General features: G+C 64.7%; 1 protein-coding gene across 1 annotated transcript; it reads left to right on the forward strand.

The window, feature by feature from the left end:
• Positions 1-123: 123 nt before the first annotated feature.
• Positions 124-18,934, forward strand: COL5A3 (collagen type V alpha 3 chain). Its single transcript, XM_030475205.1, is given in 68 exon segments — positions 124-967; positions 2,031-2,189; positions 2,800-3,013; positions 3,100-3,262; positions 3,923-4,045; positions 4,161-4,298; positions 4,737-4,853; positions 4,921-5,073; positions 5,179-5,226; positions 5,305-5,346; positions 5,421-5,483; positions 5,616-5,690; positions 5,791-5,874; positions 6,293-6,349; positions 6,481-6,534; positions 6,605-6,658; positions 6,775-6,828; positions 6,933-6,986; positions 7,060-7,113; positions 7,195-7,239; positions 7,321-7,374; positions 8,003-8,047; positions 8,167-8,220; positions 8,316-8,360; positions 8,450-8,503; positions 8,587-8,631; positions 8,978-9,031; positions 9,131-9,175; positions 9,311-9,364; positions 9,471-9,578; positions 9,689-9,742; positions 9,825-9,878; positions 10,217-10,261; positions 10,574-10,627; positions 10,971-11,015; positions 11,126-11,179; positions 11,290-11,343; positions 11,556-11,609; positions 11,742-11,849; positions 11,970-12,059; positions 12,134-12,187; positions 12,386-12,493; positions 12,607-12,714; positions 13,004-13,057; positions 13,153-13,206; positions 13,309-13,416; positions 13,499-13,552; positions 13,706-13,759; positions 13,853-13,906; positions 13,982-14,035; positions 14,148-14,255; positions 14,395-14,448; positions 15,132-15,185; positions 15,314-15,367; positions 15,456-15,509; positions 15,600-15,707; positions 15,818-15,871; positions 15,948-16,001; positions 16,091-16,198; positions 16,305-16,358; positions 16,477-16,512; positions 16,597-16,650; positions 16,754-16,848; positions 16,850-17,001; positions 17,104-17,216; positions 17,307-17,375; positions 17,451-17,687; positions 18,266-18,934. Coding segments are annotated over 68 exon segments (5,307 nt in total). The 5' UTR covers positions 124-888; the 3' UTR covers positions 18,413-18,934.
• The last annotated feature ends 228 nt before the right edge of the window (positions 18,935-19,162 follow it).

Below are 19,162 nucleotides of genomic sequence, written 5' to 3' on the forward strand. Positions count from 1 at the left end.
GGCCATTGGGGACCCCCAACGTGGGGATGTGGGGTAGGACCCCCCCAAAGCTACCCTGGGGGGGCTGAGGAGAGGTGAGTGAGGGGTGGGGAGGGGGGTGCAGCCCATAACCTTGCTGTGGGGTTTGGGGCTCTGCACCCCATAACCTCACTGTGGGGTTTGGGGCTCTGTACCCCATAATGTCGTTGTGGGACTGGAGTGGGGTTTGGGGCTCTGAACCCCATAACCTTGCTGTGGGGCTGGAGTGGGGTTTGGGGCTCTGAACCCCATAACCTTGCTGTGGGGCTGGAGTGGGGTTTGGGGCTCTGCACCCCATAACATCTTTGTGGGACTGGAGTGGGGTTTGAGGCTCTGCACCCCATAACCTTGCTGTGGGGCTTGGGGCTCTGCACCCCATAACTTTGCTGTGGGGCTGGAGTGGGGTTTAGGGTTCTGCCCCCCATAACCATGCTGTGGGATTTAGGGCTCTGTACCCCATAACCTTGCTGTGGGGTTTAGGGCTCTGTACCCCATAACCTTGCCGTGGGGTTTGGGGCTCTGCACCCCATAACTTTGCTGTGGGGCTGGAGTAGGGTTTAGGGCTCTGCCCCTCATAACCTTGCTGTGGGGTTTAGGGATCTGCCCCCCATAACCTTGCCGTGGGGTTTGGGGCTGTGCCCCCATACCCTCGCTGTGGGTCCGGGCGCTCTGTGTCTCCCCGCCGCCCTGTGGCCGGGGCCGGTTGCGGGGCCGGGGCCCGCCCGTGGGCCGGGAGCGGGCGGGAGGCGGGCGCTGCCGTCGGGCCGGTCCTGCCTCTTCTTCCTCCCCTCCCTCCTCTTCCCCCCCCGTCCCCTCCCGCCGCCCCCGGAGCTCTCAGCGCTGCTCCCAGCTCCGGTCCCGGGCCCGGCCATGGAGGGTGCCCCGGGCCCCGCCGCGCTCCTCGCCGCGCTCCTCGCCCTGCTCCAGGCGCTGCCCGCGGCCGGGGCAGGTAACGGGCACCGGGAGGGGGGGGGTTCCGCCTTCAGCACCACGGACAGGGCCCCCCCGGGGTGGGGGGGGTTCAGGGTGTCCCATGGGGGGGGGTGCCCCATGGGGTTCTGGGGGTATCCCCCCCCGTGGCTCTGGGGGGTGGGACGGGACGGGGGTGGGACCCCCCCCGGGTGTGGGGGTGCTCCCCTTGTCCCTTGGTTGGGGGGCACCGACCCTTGTTTTGGGGTGCCCCCCCCCGGTGAACCCGCAGGTCCCTTGTTCCTACCGGGGGAGGGGTCCCTTGTGGGTCGTGGGAGCTTGGGGAGGGCTATGGGGGGGGATGTGGGGACCCCCCCTCGCCCCATTTCCCCCTCCCAGCCCATCCCCACCGAGCTCCCTGAGCCCCGGACGGGCTTTGCCCCTCCTCACCCCCCCCCAGCCCGGTACCGGGGTTCGCAGCCCGGGGGGGGTCCCCGGGGAGCCCCCGGCAGGAAGCGGGGTCAGGAGGGGCCTGGGAGCGGCTCGGCCGGAGCCGGGTCAGCCCGTTCCCAGCCCGGCCCTTGTGCGGCGCGGACCCGGCTCCGGGGGGGGGGGGGCAATTTGGGGGGACCTCCCCCATCCCCGTCTGCATCCCCCTACCTGGGTGCAGGCGGTGGTTGGGGTGCAGGCTGAGGGGGGGCTCCCATGGGTGTGGGGGTGTCCCATGGGTGGGAGGGGGGCTCCCATAGATGGGGGTTCTATGAATGAGGGGGGGTCTCTGTTGGATGAGGGGGTATCCCATGGATGGGGGTTCTATGGATAAGGGGGGGATCCCATGGATGAGGGGGGATCCCATGGGTGATGAGGGGATGTCCCATGGTTGGGGGGGATCCCATGGATGGGGGGGATCCCATGGTTGGGGGGGTCTCCCACAGATGGGGGGTATCCCGCCGCCGTGGTGCCCATGGGGATGCCGGGGGTGGAGGAATGCGGTGCTGGGATCCGCCGGGATCCTCGGGGGCGCACACGGGCAGCGGGAGGGCCCCAGCTGGGGGGTCCCCTCGGGGTCCCCAAGCCCTGAGGGGGGGTCCCCGTTTTCCCAGTGGATGTGCTGCAGGCGCTGGGAATGCGGGGCGGCCGCGGCGGCGTCTCTGTCACGGCCGGGCTCTGCCCGCAGCGCCCGGGGGCGCCCGAGCCTGACCTGGCCTTCCGTGTGGAGAACGGCACCCAGCTCCGCGCACCCACACGGCAGCTCTTCCCTGGTACGGCACCCCCCCGCCCGGGCTCCCACCGCCGCTGGGTGCCCCAGTGGTGGGTGCCCCAATGGTGGGTGCCCAATGGTGGGTGTCCCAATGGTGGGTGCCCCAATGGTGGGTGTCCCACTGATGGGTGCCCCAATGGTGGCTGCCCCAGTGATGGGTGCCCACTGATGGGTGCCCACTGATGGGTCCCCAATGATGGGTGCCCCAATGGTGGGTGCCCTAATGGTGGGTGTCCCAATGGTGGGTGCCCCAATGGTGGGTGTCCCAATGGTGGGTGTCCCAATGGGTGGGTGTCCCAATAGTGAGTGCCCCAAGGGTGGGTGTCCCAATGGTGGGTGCCCCAATGGTGGGTGTCCCAACGATGGGTCCCCACTGATGCGTCCCCAGTGGTGGGTGTCCCAATGATGGGTGTCCCACTGATGGGTCCCCAGTGGTGGGTGTCCCAATGATGCGTGTCCCACTGATGGGTGCCCCAATGGTGGGTGCCCCAATGGTGGGTGTCCAATGATGGGTGCCCACTGATGGGTGCCCACTGATGGGTCCTCAATGGTGGGTGCCCCAATGATGGGTGCCCCACTGACGGGTACCCCCCATTTCCTCCCCCCTGCAGACGGCTCCTTCCCTGAGGACTTCTCCATCGTGGCCACGGTGCGCGCCCGGCGCGGGGCACAATCCTTCCTGCTCTCCATGTACGACGAGCGGGGCGTGCAGCAGCTGGGCGTGGAGCTGGGGCTCTCACCCGTCTTCCTCTACGAGGACCAGGATGGGAATCCAGCTCCGGAGCGATATCCCACCTTCCGCGGGGTCAACCTGGCTGATGGCAAGTGAGTGCTGGAGCAGAGAGGGGGGGACACACACAAGGGATGGGTCCCTCCGGTCCCTTTGGCTCCATGAAGCCCTCTGTGTGCAGATGGCACCGTGTGGCCTTGGCCGTGGAGGGCACCACTGTGGCCTTGCTGCTGGATTGTCACCTCGTGGCCACGCTGCCGCTGGAGCGGGGACCTCGGCCCTTGCTCAGCACCCAGGGGGTGACCGTGTTTGGGGGGCGCCTCATGGATGAGGAGCTGTTTGAGGTGGGTCCTGCCCTGCATCTTCGTGCCACGTCATCCTTGTCCTGGCAGTGAGATGGGGGGCACCCACTTGCCAGGGGCTGGAGAGGCCCCAATGGCACTGGGGGTGCTCCGTGTCCCTCTGCTGTGTCCCCATCCCCTTCACTGTGTCCCCATCCCTTGTGTTGTGTCCCCATCCCTTCTGTTGTGTCCCCATCCCCTGTGTTGTGTCCCCATCCCCTCTGCTGTGTCCCTGTCCCTTGTGCTGTGCCCCCATCCCCTCTGCTGTGTCCCCATCCCCTCTGCTGTGTCCCCATCCCTTGTGCTGTGTCCCCATCTCCTCTGCTGTGTCCCCATCCCTTGTGCTGTGTCCCCAGCCCCTCTGCTGTGTCCCCATCCCTTGTGCTGTGTCCCCATCCCCTCCCTGCATTCCTGCTGCCTGCAAATGTCAAGGGCCACGGGCAAAGAGGCGGCTTTGAGGCCGGGGGGGGCCCCCCCACTTTGTCCCCACAAGGGGCCCTTTGTTCACTCCCACCCTCTGCCTGGCCAAGGGGTGTCTGTGCCCAGCTGTTGGCTACCGCAGGGATGGTGTTGGCCACCACCTCTTGCATGGGCACCCCGGCAGCCATGGGGTGCAGTTATGGGGGGGTCAGACCCTCCTGTACCCCACTTTGTTCCTTGCAGGGTGACATCCAGCAGCTGCTGGTGGTGGCTGGCGCCGAGGCCGCCCGCTCCTATTGCCAGCTCTACATGCCCGGCTGCGACCAGCCCCTGCTCTTCCCACTCCAGGCCCCATTCCCAGAGGAGGTGAGCACCCAAGGGCACCCTTGGGACCCCCCGACGCTGCAGGGCTGCTGCCAGGCTTGGCAGCACTGCCGGGGAGCTGCAGGGTCCCTCATGTCTGCATTCAACCCCCTTGCAGAGCAGCCCTGAGCCCACTGCTGCTCCACGCAGGAAGGGCAGGAAGGGCAAAGGGAAAGGCAAACGCAAGGGCAAGGGCAAGAAGAAGAGGAACAAGGAGCTGGTGGAGCAGAATGAGGCCTCTGTGGTGCCCAGCCAGGTAAAGAATGTGATAAACCCATCCCAGTTAACCCAGTTAACCCAGTTAAAGCTGCTGCTTGCACTTGGCTGCCAGGGCTCAGCTCCTCGTGCCCCAAATCCACTCTAAAAGCAGAGGGGGGCATGGCCTGAGGTGGGCCCAGCTGCATCCCAAAGCTGGTGGTGCCTGTGCACCAAGCCCGTGCCCCACCACATGCAGCTTCCTGCATCCAGAGCGATTCCCAGCCTCCTCTTTGCATGGCCTGGGATAAAGCTCCGGCCGCCCCGGTGCCGGTGGAGCTGGACCTTTGGCTCGCTTGGACGCGGCTGCACGGCTCCTCCCTGGGAGCTGCGGGAGCTGTGGATGAGTCAAGCTTGGACGAGCCATGGCCGTGCTCCAGGAGCTGCTTGGAGCCAGGCAGGAGCAGCAGCAGCTCCCTCTGCTTTCCCTCTGCCCCAGGATCCTGGCGCCTTATCCCAAAAGGGGCCCGATTCCGATGTCCTTGGCACCCTGACACCAGCCCCGAGCTTCCAGCCACCAGCCACCACCATCAGCATCACCCTGAACGCCTCCAAGGTAACACCAGGGGCACACAGGGGGGGTTCCCCCCACTTTGCATCCCTACATCTCCCCAATCCCATAGGACACTGGTGAGGAGCTGGTGCTTGAGCTGGAGGAGGATGGTGCTGGCAGCACGGGGATGCCGGGCTATGAGGACTATGACAACGGCGATCCTGGCATCTGGAATCACTTGGGCCCTGCTGAACGGGATGAGGTGGTGATCCAGGCTCCCCAGGTAACACTGAGGGTGAGGATGGGGCCCCCCCGACACAGTCTGGGGGGTCCAGGCTGGTTTGGAGCCCTTCACTCCAGCTCCAGGTGGTTTCTCCTCCTCCTGCAGGAGCTCGCTTTGAAGGGGGACAAGGGGGAACCAGCCATCGTGGAGCCGGTGAGTGGGGCCCCAGGGGACATGTGGCCCCCCCCGGGACCCCCATCTGAGACACTACTGAGGCCTCTTCCCCTTCAGGGTCGTCGATTCCAGGGGCCACCAGGCCCCCCAGGCCCCGCGGTGAGGAGCGAGGAGCTGCTGTGGGACGGGCTCGGAGATTCCCAAAGCCTCAACGTGCCTTTGTGTTCCCATAGGGAGAAACAGGGCCCCCGGGCCCGCCGGGGCTCCCAGGGCTGCCCGGGGAGCGCGGGGATCAGGTGCGGAGCAGCCGGGGCGCTGCTGGTGCATGTCGGTGTGTGCAGGGTGATGGAGCTGCAAGCCCTGACCTGACAGCTTGCCTCATCCCCCTCCCTTCCCTTCCCATCCCATCCCATCCCATCCCATTCCAGGGTCCCGCGGGACAGCCGGGGCTGCCGGGAGCTGTCGGGATCCGCGGCCCCGCAGGGACCATCATCATGCTGCCGGTAAGAGCAGGATGGGGCCCTCCGGTGGGGAATGGGGACACGGAGCTGCTGTTCCCAGCGCTGGGGGCTCCGTGTGCCTCATCCTGCTCCTTCCCTCCAGTTCCAGTTTGGAGGAGACTCCCTCAAGGGTCCCACCGTCTCCTTCCAAGAAGCTCAAGCCCAAGCGATCCTGCAGCAGGCAAAGGTGGGGACCCCCCACACCAACCCTTCTTCTTCCTCCTGTCCCCCTCACCCCTCTTCTTCCTCTTGTCACCTTCACCCCTCTGCTTCCTCCTTTCTCCTCACCCCTCTTCTTCCTCCTGTCTCCTTCATCCCTCTTCCTCCTGTGCCCTTCACCCCTCTTCTTCCTCCTGTCCCCTTCACCCCTCTTCTTCCTCCCATCCCCTTCACCCCTCTTCTTCCTCCTGTCCCCTTCACCCCTCTTCTTCCTCCCATCCCCTTCACCCCTCTTCTTCCTCCTGTCCCCTTCACCCCTCTTCTTCCTCCCATCCCCTTCACTCCTCTTCTTCCTCCTGTCCCCTTCACCCCTCTTCTTCCTCCCATCCCCTTCACCCCTCTGCTTCCTCCTTTCTCCTCACCCCTCTTCTTCCTCCTGTCCCCAGCTTGCCATGAAGGGTCCCCCAGGTCCCATGGGGCTGACCGGCCGCCCAGGCCCCCTGGTGAGTACCACTGGCGTGGGGGGCGCTGCAGGGAGCCCCCCACATCAAGCACCTCCCTCGAGCACCACAGGATGCCTCTCTCCATCATCAAACCTTCCTGGTGGGCTCTCCTCCCTCTCTTGTTGTTGTAGGGTCTACCAGGACACCCGGGCCTGAAAGGAGACGCAGGGGACATGGGGCCACGGGTGAGTGGGGCTCAGTGGGGCTGGCGGCCTCCAGCAGACCCACCTCTGATGTTCTCCTCCTCTTCATCAGGGTCCCCGTGGGGTGCAGGGAGCACCGGGGCCACCAGGCAAGCTGGGCAGACGGGTAACACACATGGGGGTCACTTTCTGCCCCCCCCTAAAGATCCTGGTGCCAGGAGGCCCCTTTCCCATCCCCATCCCAAAGGAGCCCTGAGCCCCTTCCCATTCCTGTCATTACAGGGTCGTGCTGGAGCAGATGGTGCCAGGGGGCTCCCGGGGGAACCCGGCCCCAAGGTCTTGTGGGGCTCAGTGCTGAGGGTGGGGGGGCCGGGACCCCCATGTCCTTGTTGGAGGGGGTGTGACATGGGGCTCAGCCTGATGCTTGTCCCACCCCACAGGGCGACAGGGGCTTCGATGGGCTGCCGGGGCTGCCGGGCGAGAAGGGCCATAGGGTGAGTGGGACCAGCACCCTGTCCCCTCCTGTCCCCTCCATCCCCACCCTGCTGCACCCTCTGTCCTCCACAGGGCGACGTTGGGAAGCCAGGACCAGCAGGTCCCCCTGGGGAGAAGGGTGCCAAGGTGAGGAGCAAGGAGAGGGCTGGGGCAGGATCGGGCTCTGCTGGTGGTGGGATGTGCTCAGCTCCTCTTTGTCCTCTCCAGGGCTCCGATGGCCTCCCGGGAGCTCGGGGGCAGCCGGGGGAACCCGTGAGTCCCGCTCCCAGCCTGGGGAATGGGGGGTGCTGGGGGCAGCGGTGCCACCTCAACCCCTTCTCTCCTTGCTTTTAGGGTACGAGAGGCTTGACGGGCTCCCGTGGCTCCCCCGGGCCCCCTGGAGCACTGGTATGAGCCCCGGCTCCTGCCTGTCTGTCTGTCTGTCTGTCCCCCCCTCAACCCACCCATCAGCCCGGGCAGGGCACCCCCTTGGGATGCAGCAGCACCTTGGGGCACAGCATCACCTTTGGGTACAGCATCACCTTTGGGTGCAGCATCATCTCGGGACACAGCATCACCTTTGGGTGCAGCATCACCTTTGGGTGCAGCATCCCCTTGGGGCACAGCATCCCCTTTGGGCGCAGCATCCCCTTTGGGTACAGCATCACCTTTGGGCGCAGCATCACCTTTGGATGCAGCATCCCCTTGGGGCGCAGCATCCCCATTGGGTGCAGCATCACCTTTGGGTGCAGCATCCCCTTGGGGCACAGCATCACCTTTGGGTACAGCATCCCCTTTGGGTGCAGCATCCCCTTTGGGTACAGCATCCCCTTTGGGTGCAGCATCCCCTTTGGGTACAGCATCTCCTTGGGGCGCAGCATCCCCTTTGGGTGCAGCATCCCCTTTGGGCGCAGCATCACCTTTAGGGCGCAGCATCCCCTTGGGATACAGCATCCTTTTGGGGCACAGCATCACCTTTGGGTGCAGCATCACCTTTGGGTGCCGCATCCCCCGACCCTCCCTCCTTCCTCCACAGGGTGCCAGCGGCATTGATGGAGCACCAGGGCCTAAAGGCAACATGGTGGGTGCCACTGAGGGCCCCCCCCCGCCTGGATTAACCGGGATGTTCCTGGAATGGGGAACAAACCTCCTCTGAGAAGGGTTTTGCTGCACTAATGGACCTTCTCTGCCCTTCCCTAGGGAATCCATGGGGAGCCAGGACCCCCGGGGCAGCAAGGGAATCCTGGTCCTCAGGTACATGCATGAAGGTGATGGGTGCCAAGGGGGGTCCCCTTGGGGCTGGGGGCACCCCGAGCTCCTTCCCATCACCCTGATGTGTTGCCCCACAGGGTCTGCCTGGTCCCCAGGGCCCCGTGGGGCTGCCGGGGGAGAAGGTGAGTCAGGACCTGGTGTGGATGTGGGGATCTGACCCCCGGGGTGATCCCAATCCCTCTGCTTCCCCACACCTCCCGCTCCCACCCAGGGCCTGCCGGGAAAGCCGGGAATACCGGGTGTAGCTGGGGCCAACGGGCCCGCGGTGAGTAGCAGTGAGGGGCTGCGGGATCACCGTGGGAAGCTCTGGGAATCATCCCAAATCCTGGCTCTTGTGCATCCCTGCAGGGTCATCCTGGCCGGGAAGGGCCAGCGGGAGAGAAGGGCCTACAGGTAAGGGGGTGCCCCCCCCCCCCATGCATTGGGATGGGGGAATAGGGTCCTTATTCCATGGGGAATATGGTCCTTAGTCCAAAGGGAATATGGTCCTTAGTCCAAAGGGAATAGGGACCTTGTTCCAAGGGGAATAGGGTCCTTATTCCAAGGGAAATAGAGTCCTTATTGCAAGAAGAATAGGGTCCTTATTCTGAGGCAATAGGGACCTTGTTCCAAGGGGAATAGGGTCCTTATTCTGAGGGGAATAGGGACCTTGTTCCAAGGGGAATAGGGTCCTTATTCCGAGGGGAATAGGGTCCTAATTCCAAGGGGAAGGTCCCATCTTTGCTGTCTCTGTCGCCAGGGCCCTGTGGGTGCCCCAGGTCCCATTGGCTACCCAGGACCCCGTGGGGTGAAGGTAAGTGCAGCTCCCCCACCGTCCACCAAGGCACAATATGGGGGTCCAGGGGGTGCCCCCAATATTGGGGTCCCCCCTTTGACCCCTCTGTTCCTGCAGGGAGCTTTTGGTGTGCGGGGCCTGAAGGGCAGCAAAGGGGAGAAGGTGAGAGGGGACAACAGGGGACAATGGAGGTCCTGGGGGTCCCCCTCTGGTGTTGGGGGGCACTGAGGGTGGGGGGACCCCACCTTTGTGTTGGGATTTGGGGCTCAGCCCCCCCAAAATGTGCCTTTTGTGTAGGGAGAAGATGGATTCCCTGGCTTCAAGGGAGACATGGGACCCAAGGGGGACAGGGTAAGGACATGAGGTGCTGTTGGGGGGTGCTGCAGGGTGTGGGGTGCTGTTGAGGCACACTGAGCTCTATGGGGAGCAGCCCCACATCCCTGTGGTCTCGTTGCAGGGGGACCAGGGCCCATTGGGGCCCCGTGGTGAGGATGGTCCTGAGGGGATGAAGGGACAGACGGGAATCACGGGGGAAGCCGGAGGCCCCGGCCCCACAGGAGAGAAGGTGAGAGCAGCCCCTGTCCCTGTATCCCTGTATCCCTGTATCCCTGTATCCCTGTATCCCGTGTCCCTGTAACCCGTGTCCCTGTCCCTGAGCTCTCCCTGTGTCCGCAGGGCCGGCTGGGAGTGCCAGGCCTCCCAGGCTATCCCGGGCGCCAGGGTCCCAAGGTGAGCAGGGCAAGCCCCGGGATGTCCCTGCAAGCATCCCGATGGGTATCCCGGGATTGGCACTTGTGCTCCTTGTCCTCAGGGATCCACCGGCTTTCCTGGTGCCATGGGGCTGGCGGGAGAGAAGGGCAAGAGGGTGAGTGAGCCCATCCCATCCCTTCCCTCCCATCCCATCCCTCCCATCCCATCCCATCCCATCCCTCCCATCCCACCCCATCCCATCCCATCCCATCCCATCCCATCCCATCCCATCCCATCCCTCCCATCCTATCCCATCCCATCCCATCCCTCCCATCCCACCCCTTCCCATCCCTCCCATCCCTCCCCATCCCATCCCATCTCTCCCATCCCATCCCATCCTATCCCATCCCATCCCTCCCATCCCTCCCCATCCCATCCCATCCCTCCCATCCCACCCCATCCCACCCCTGGGGGCATGTGTGGCTGCCCCATAGGTGCTGCTCTCTCCTGCAGGGCAAGGCTGGCCAGGCTGGGCCGACGGGGCAGCGAGGGCCCGCGGTGAGTACCCCCAGCCCCGGGCACCCATTCCCATGTGGATTCATCCCATAGAAGCCATTCCAGGCCCAGCTCTACCCCATCCAACAGCACTTGGCTCTGCCACATCCCAGTGGCAATGGGGCTGGAGCCGGTTGCATCCCACAGCAACCAAACCCTGAGGACCACTGTAACCCATGCCCGTATCCCAGCTTCTGCCTGTATCCCATGGGAAGCACCCTGGGAGCAGCCTGTGTCCCACTCCCATCCCTGTCCCCCGTCATCCCACCCCATTCGCTGCCCCACACCTCCTCACCCCACTCTTTGCCTCCACAGGGTGTTCCAGGGGATCGTGGTCTTCCCGGTCCCACAGGAAAACCTGGTCCCAAAGTAGGTGGGAGCCTGACCATGGGGTCCCCATAGCGCCCCATGTCCCCATCTCCCCTCTCCCAGCTCCATGTCCCACTCCCATCCCTGCTCCCAGCTCCCAACCCTGGACCTCAACGTTTCCAGCCCCATCTCCCTTCCGTCCCCACATGGAGCTGGGAGAGGGGAGATGGGGATGGGATTGGGCTGGGATGATGGGGGACAGGGATGGGAGTGGGATATGGAGCTGGGAGAGGGGAGATGAGGCTGGGATTGGGCTGGGATGATGGGGGACAGGGATGGGAGCGGTATATGGAGCTGGGAGAGGGGGCATTTGGGGGTGCTCAGCCTGTTCCTGTATCCCCAGGGAGACCCTGGCCATGACGGAGCCCCTGGAGCAGTGGGAGAGAAGGTAAGTGGGATGCTGCAGGGATACCCTGGGAAGGGATTCAGCATTCCCAGCACAGGGAAAGGCTCTGGGCCCCTCTGGTGCTGATGGAGGGGTCTCTCCCCTTCCCACAGGGTCCCCCAGGTCCAGAGGGACCCAGCGGCTTCCCGGGTGCCAAAGGCCCCCCTGTAAGTGATGCAGGGGACAGTGGGGCTGGCCCGGCCCCTTCCCGCTGCCTGTGGGGTGCAGTGGGAATGGGGAGTGGATCCCCCATCCCAATCCCTCGTCTCCTGGCCAGGGTCCTGCTGGGAAGGATGGTTTGCCAGGACACCCGGGACAACGCGGCGAGCCGGTGGGTGCTCTGCTCCCTGTATCCCTGTGTCCCTGTATCCCTGTGTCCCTGTGTCCCTGTGTCCCTGTATCCCTGTATCCCTGTGTCCCTGTGTCCCTGTGTCCCTGTATCCCTGTGTCCCTGTATCCCTGTGTCCCTGTGTCCCTGTGTCCCCGTGTCCCTGTATCCCTGTGTCCCTATGCCCCTGACCATTATCCCTCCCTCCTCCGCAGGGCTTCCATGGCCGCACTGGCCCCCCCGGCCCCACAGGGGTGGTGGGACCCCAGGTGAGCACCAGGAGGTGGGATGAGGCAGGAGATGGGAAGAGGCAGGAGGTGGGAAGAGGCAGGAGATGGGAAGAGGCAGGAGGTGGGATGTGGGACCCCCCCCCAGCTTTTCACCCTCCTCCTGCCCCACAGGGTAAATCAGGAGAGACGGGACCCATGGGGGAGAGGGGACACCCCGGCCCCCCCGGCCCCCCCGGCGAGCAGGGGCTGCCCGGAGCCACCGGCCGAGAGGGAGCCAAGGTAGGAGCATTCCCAGCATCCGGAGGAGCCATTCCCGGGCTCTGGAAGTGTTCTGGGTGGCTCCGAGCCCTCCAGGCTCGGTGTGGATACAGCACCCCCCCCCCCTTCTCCACCCTGCAGGGTGATCCCGGTCCCAGCGGCATTCCTGGGAAGAGCGGCCCCCCCGGCATCCACGGCTTTCCCGGCACACGGGGGGCCCCCGGAGCCATGGTCAGTGCTTGGCCACAGCCTGGTTGTGCTCCTCAAGGTGAGCCCTTTCCAACAGCTTCCATGCTCTCCTCCAGGGTCCTCCTGGCTTGAAGGGGGGGGAAGGACCCCCTGGGCCCCCTGGACCCACAGTGAGTACGAAGCACTTGGGGGGGGGGTCAATCCCGAGTTCTGGGGGGGTTCCCTTGGACTTGATGCTCCTCAGGGAGCACTTTTGCCCCATCAAATCCCAGGTGATGGAGGAAAAAGGTTCCTTTGGCAAAAGAGCCTTTTCCAAAGGCTGGGAATTTCTTCCTTTCCCCCCCCACCACCTCTTGGCTTCTCCCCAGGGCCCCCCCGGGGAGCGCGGTCCCACGGGAGCTGCTGGAGGCATCGGGATGCCCGGCCGGGGGGGGGCCCAGGGCCCCCCCGGTCCCATTGGCGAGAAGGGGTCCCCGGTAGGTTCCAAAGGGGGTGTCCCCCAGGTCCCCCCTGTGCTCCTTGGCTGGGGGACAACTGGGCTCTCCTGTATCCCTGTATCCCAGGATATCCTGTCCCTTCCTGCCCGCAGGGCGAGCGAGGTGCCATGGGTCCGGCTGGGCAGGATGGGATCCAGGGTCCCATGGGATTGCCGGGTCCAGGCGGCCCCCCCGGCCCCTCTGGAGAAGATGGGGATAAGGTAAGTCAGGAGCATGGGATAACTCCCAATGGCACAGGGAATACACCCTGGGATGGGCCTTAGGGCTAAGTCCCATCCCAGAGCTGCGGGAGCTCGGGGATGGGGCAGGTTTTCCCTATGGCTTCCCGGGAGCAGGGATTCCCTGGGCTGCTGGTGCTGGCAGCATTCCTTGGCACTGCTTCCCAGGTGGTGGCAGGTTTCCCTGGAGCTGGGAATTCCTTGGCTGTGGCTGCCCAGCCATGGCAGCATTCCCTGGCTCCCTCCTCGCTCCCACCATTCCCTTTGGCAGGGCGAGATGGGGCTCCCCGGGCAGAAGGGCAGCAAAGGGGACAAGGGCGATGTGGTGAGTGCTCCGGGAATGTGGGAACACGGGAGCAGGAAGTTGGGAGATGCTTTGGGAGCTGCCCTAATCCCTCTGAGGCCGCTTCTGTCCCACAGGGTCCCCCAGGACCCACCGGAATCCAGGGACCCATCGGGCACCCCGGGCCTGCGGTGAGCACCCTTCTCAGCTGAACCCCAGCCCAGCTCCATTCCTGCCCTCCCACCCCACATGCTGGGGTTCTATGGGGCAGATCCCAACGTCTCCCTGTGCAGGGAGCCGATGGGGAGCCGGGACGCCGCGGGCAGCAGGGAATGTTTGGGCAGAAAGGGGATGAGGGATCGCGGGGTCACCTCGGCCTGAGCGGCCCCCCAGGCCTGCAGGTAAGGAAGGGGCTGGAGGGGACAAGGGCCACGCAGCTCTGAGCCATGGGCAGCTCCCAGACCCTAAGCCATGATCCCACAGGGAATGCCGGGCCCACCGGGTGAGAAGGGCGAGGACGGAGATGTGGGCCCCATGGTAAGCAAAGCCTCTGCTCATCCCATTCCTCACCCCCACCACGTCCCCTCCGCCTCCTCCTGGCCTCTTCCCAGCTCCCCACATTCCCTATCCCATGGGAGCTGCACAACTCACTGCCCTTTCCCATCTGACCCCCTCTTTGCATCCCCACAGGGCCCCCCCGGTGCACCAGGACCCCGTGGACCACAGGGACCCAGCGGTGCTGAGGTGAGGACAGTGCTGGGGGGGCTGCTGAGCTGCACCCCCCATGGGTTTTCCCCCCCATGTATCCCTGTATCCCCCCTATCCTCTTGCATTTAGGGTCCTCAGGGAATGCCGGGTGGCGTGGGACAACCGGGTGCCGTGGGAGAAAAGGTAAGCCCATGTTGGGAGGGAGATGTGGGGCTGGGGCTCCTGCAGCATCAGCCCCATGGTTTTCCTCTTCTCCAGGGGGAACCGGGAGAAGCGGGAGATCCGGGAGCACCAGGAGAGCCTGGACCAGCCGTGAGTAGCTCAGGAGAGCAGAGGCTGGATCCATCCGCAGGAAGCACGGGCACAGCTTCCTGCCCAAAATTCCCTGCTCTAACGTGATCCCTCCATCCCAATCCCTCCATAGGGTGCCAAAGGAGATGTGGGGGAGAAGGGGGACGCGGGGCAGTCGGGAGCTGCTGGACCCCCCGGCAAGAAGGGCCCACCGGGAGAGGATGGAGCCAAAGGCGAGCTGGTGAGGGGCAGGAGGAGGCAGGGGGAGGCTGGGATACCTTCCCGCCTGGATTCCCTGTCCCTGCCTCTGCTTTCCTAGCACACAGAAGGTCCAGGGCTGCTTCCCAACCCCACGCTTGTGTCCCCTTCTCTCTCTGCAGGGTCCCATTGGATTCCCTGGGGATCCTGGGCCCCCTGGAGACCCTGGTGTGCCGGTGAGTGGACCCCAGTCACCCCTTGGAGTGACGTCCATCATCCATCCATCCATCCATCCATCCATCCATCCATCCATCCATCCATCATCCATCCATCCATCCCTCCATCCATCCCTCCATCCATCCCTTCATCATCCATCCATCCATCCATCCATCCATCCCTCCAACATCCATCCATCATCCATCATCCATCCATCCATCCATCCCTCCATTCATCCCTTCATCATCCATCCATCCATCCATCCCTCCATCCCTCCATCCATCATCCATCCATCCATCCATCCCTCCATTCATCCCTTCATCATCCATCCATCCATCCATCCCTCCATCCCTCCATCCATCATCCATCCATCCATCCATCCATCCATCCATCATCCATCCATCCATCCATCCATCCATCCCTCCAACATCCATCCATCCACCCACCCATCCATCCATCCATCCATCCATCCATCCATCCATCCATCCCTCCAACATCCATCCATCCATCCCTCCATCCATCATCCATCCACCCATCCATCCAGCATTCATCCATCCATCCATCCATCCATCCCTCCATCCATCATCCATCCATCCATCCATCCATCCATCCATCCATCCATCCATCCCTCCATCCCTGCCTCTCCATCCCTCCATCCCTCATCCATCCATCCATCATCCATCCCTCCCTCCATCCATCGCAGGGTCTGGATGGAGCTGCTGGAGAGAAGGGTGACAGCGGGGACCCCGGCCTGCTGGTGAGTGGGACAACTTGGGGGGGTCTTGGTCACATTCCCCCCTGCACTGGGGGGCTCTTGGACATCCTTCTCCCCCCAGTCCCACCTGTGGGATTCCCTCATCCCGAACTCCATTGGGTTCATTGCAGGGTCCACCAGGCGCCTCCGGGGAGCCGGGTCCCCCAGGTCCCCCCGGCCGGAGGGTGAGTAGGGGCAGAGCGAGGTGGGGAGGGACAGAGGGGGGTGACACGGGGCTGCCGCAGCTCCTGCTGTCCCTGTCCCCTCATCCAGGGACCTGTGGGACCCATGGGGCGCGAGGGCCGTCAGGGGGACAAGGGTGCCAAGGTGAGCAACGATGGGAACACCCAATCCCACTGCCAGCCATAAGCTTCCAGCAGGCTGGGGCAGGACCCAGCTCTGCCCTCCTGTCCCCAGGGACACCCTGGCACCGAGGGGCCACCGGGCAAGACCGGTCCCATGGGAGCCCAGGGAGCACCGGGACAAGCAGGCTCCGAAGGGCTGCACGGGATCCCCGGCCCTGCCGTGAGTTGGGGGCCCCCCAACCCCTCCATCAGCAGTTTTGGGGGGGGGGGAGGCACAGCTTGGAGGGGGGCGCAGCCTCAGGTTCCTCTCCCACACTGAGTCTCTTCCAGGGTGAACAAGGTCTGCTGGGGGCTCCGGGGCAAGCGGGCCCCCCTGGCCCCATGGTAAGTGAGGCGGGGTGAGCTCTGGGGATGGGTGGCCTGAGCCAGGTCCCCAGACACCCACTTTGGCCTCTTGCAGGGTCCTGTGGGTTTGCCTGGCCTCAAGGGAGACCCCGGCCACAAAGGAGATAAGGTGGGACAAGGGGATGGTTGGGCACAAGTTGGGGTGTCCCCAAGCACCCCCTGCTCCTGGGGTTGCCTCATGCTGCCCTTTGTCCCCAGGGCCACGCTGGCCTCATTGGCCTCATTGGACCACCAGGAGAGATGGGGGAGAAAGGAGACCAAGGGCTCCCTGGCATCCAGGGCCCCCCCGGACCCAAAGGGGACCCTGTGAGTGTTTGGTGTCACCCCCAAGCTTGGGGTGAATGGGGAAGAGGGGGACACAAGGTCCAGGCCCCCATTTGAGCACAGGGGTGATGCTACCTCTTACCCACAGGGTCTGGCTGGACCCACGGGCCCCCCTGGACCCCCTGGGCCCCCCGGGCTCTCAGTGAGTATCTCCCTGCACTGCGTGGGGCAGGGGGGACCCCAAGCCCCAATGAGGGGTCATGGGGAGCTGCGATGGGGTCCTCATCCAGCACCTCTCTCCTCTCTTCTCCTCCCCACAGGGTCCCTTGGGCCAGAAGGGTTCCAAAGGCTCCCCGGTGAGTGCTGGGGGCGATGAGGGGGTTCATCTCTCCCCATTGCCCGCAGTGGGTACCGTGACGCTGAGTCCTCTTCTTTTACAGGGTGCTCTTGGTCCCCGAGGTGACACAGGCCCCCCCGGTCCCCCGGGACCACCAGTGAGTAAAGGGATGCTTTGGGCATGTCTGGCACCTCCTGATCCCCCTCATCCCATCGCCTGCCCCCCGTTTTCCCCCCCCCCATCCTCCTCCTGTGTCCCAGGGCCGCCCGGCCGAGCTGCTGGAGCCGCTGCCCTCCAGCGGGCACCGGAGGCACCGCCGGGCAAGCCAAGGGGTCCGGGGGGAGCAGGAGGACCCCCCCCCCGGGTCCCGAGGGGCTGGAGGAGGTGTTGGCATCACTCCGCTCCCTCCGTACCGAGGTGGAGCAGCTCCGGAGGCCCCTGGGCACCGCCGAGAGCCCGGCGCGGGTCTGCAGCGAGCTGCGGCTCTGCCACCCGCACCTCCGGGACGGTGAGGATGGAGGGGACCCGTGGAGGGACAAGGGACACCAAACCCTGCTCTGGGTGCTGGGTGACATGGGCGGGACCCTCTCTCCGTGTCTGTCCTTGCCAGGTGAATACTGGATTGATCCCAACCAGGGCTGCTCCCGCGATGCCTTCAGAGTGTTCTGCAACTTCACAGCGGGCGGTGAGACCTGTCTCTTCCCTGAGAAGAAGCTGGAAGCGGTGAGTTGGAGCTGGAATGTTCCAGGGGGCAAAAGGGCTTGGAGGAGCTTCACCCTCCCAACCCCAGCACTGTCTCTGGTCTCTGCCCAGGTCCGCCTGGCTGCCTGGAGCAGGGAGAAGCCGGGAACGTGGTTCAGCACCTTCAAACGGGGCAAGAAGGTGGGTGCGAGGCGGGGGACGAGGCAGCCCCCATGTGTGGTGTCACCATGGCCCCTATCCCGTCCTTCCCTCCAGTTCTCCTACGTGGATGCGGATGGGAACGCCGTGCCCGTGCCCCAGCTCACCTTCCTGCGGCTCCTGAGCGCCGGCGCCCGCCAGAACTTCACCTTGAGCTGCCAAAATGCTGCCGCCTGGTTCGACGCCGGCGCCGGCACCTTCGCCCGTGCCCTGCGCTTCCGTGCGGCCAACGACGAGGAGCTGGGACACAACCACCCAGCCACCCCCATCCGTGCCCTGCACGACGGCTGCCAGGTAGGGCCTGGGTCCCCAGCCCAGCACCTCCCTCATCCCCCTTCCTCATCCCAAGCTCTCTAGAGGGTTATAGAAGCACGGAATGGGTTGAGTTGGAAGGGACCTGAAGCTCATCCAGTTCCAACCCCCTGCCATGGGCAGGGACACCTTCCACTAGAGCAGGTTGCCAGGGACCCCTTGGCATCCTTGAGCACTGCCAGGGAGGATTCATCCAGACTTTCTCCATTCAAACCATTGCAGTGTCCCACCACCCTCATGGTGAGGAGCTTCTTCCTTATCTCCAGCCTGAACTTCCCCTGTTTCAGTTTGAACCCATCAATCACCCCTTGTCCTGTCAGACCCTGCTGAAGGTCCATCTCCAGCATCCCTGTAGCCCCCTTCAGCCCCTGGAAGCTGCTCCGAGGTCTCCACGCAGCTTCTCTTCCCCAGCCCCAATGTTCTCAGCCTGGCTCCAGATGGGAGCTGCTCCAGGCTCAACATTCCCAATGTTCTCAGCCCGGCTCCATACACGAGCTGCTCCAGGCCTTGCTCATCCCCGTGGCTCGTGGGATGGGACAAGGAGACCCCCCTTCCTGCAGGGACGCCGTGGCCAGGAGCGGACGGTGCTGGAGGTGGCCTCATCCCGTGTGGAGCGGTTCCCTCTGATGGATGTGGCCGTCCTTGACTTTGGAAACACCAGCCAGAAGTTCGGCTTCGAGCTGGGCCCCGTCTGCTTCACGGGCTGACACACACAGGCTGGGATGGGTTTTGGGGGACGCCGGGGGTGTCACTGCTCCCACCGCCAACCCCTGTGCCAGGGATGCTGATCCAGGGAATACTCAGGACTCGGAGCTGCCCCTCCTGCGTGCACGGAACCCCCTTATTTATACACCTCCCCTTGGGGGGGGACAACTGGGGCAGGGCCCCCCCCAGGTAAAGAGGGGTTTCAAGGCAGCCCCCCCCCTCCCCGTGGTGCTACAACGCTCCCCAGGAGCCCCCACAGTGAAGCACTGGACGTGCCCTTGGCACGGCAACACCGCGAAGCCCATCCCAGTGCCGCCGGCGTTCCCGAGGGTGGGATGAGTTAAACCTCCTCCTTCACCCCCCAACACTCCGTGCTGGGGGTGGGAAGTGGGGGGACCCCCCAGCCCCTTGGGGCGGTCACCCCAGCTCACGGCAGAGGGGACCTGGGGAGGTTGGGACATTGCCTCGGCCCTGGTGCCAGTTACTGTCCGATAAACCTGTATCCAAGTGTCTCCCACCCCCAATTCTTGATGGTTTCCATGGAAATGGGACAGGTTTGGGGGGGGGGGCCTGCGCACCCCAAATTGGGCTTCGTGACACCCTGAGGCTGCTCCCCAACATCCCCCCCTTCTCCATCCTTCCATCCCCCAAGAGGAACCTGGAGCAGAACAGGGAGCACCCCAATTCCCCCCATCCCAACCCCCAATCCGCAGAGACCCCGGAGTGGGGACCAGGACAGGGGGTGCCCCCAA

Source organism: Strigops habroptila, unplaced genomic scaffold (assembly GCF_004027225.2).
Source record: "Strigops habroptila isolate Jane unplaced genomic scaffold, bStrHab1.2.pri NW_022045634.1_ctg1, whole genome shotgun sequence".
Classification (NCBI taxonomy): domain Eukaryota; kingdom Metazoa; phylum Chordata; class Aves; order Psittaciformes; family Psittacidae; genus Strigops; species Strigops habroptila.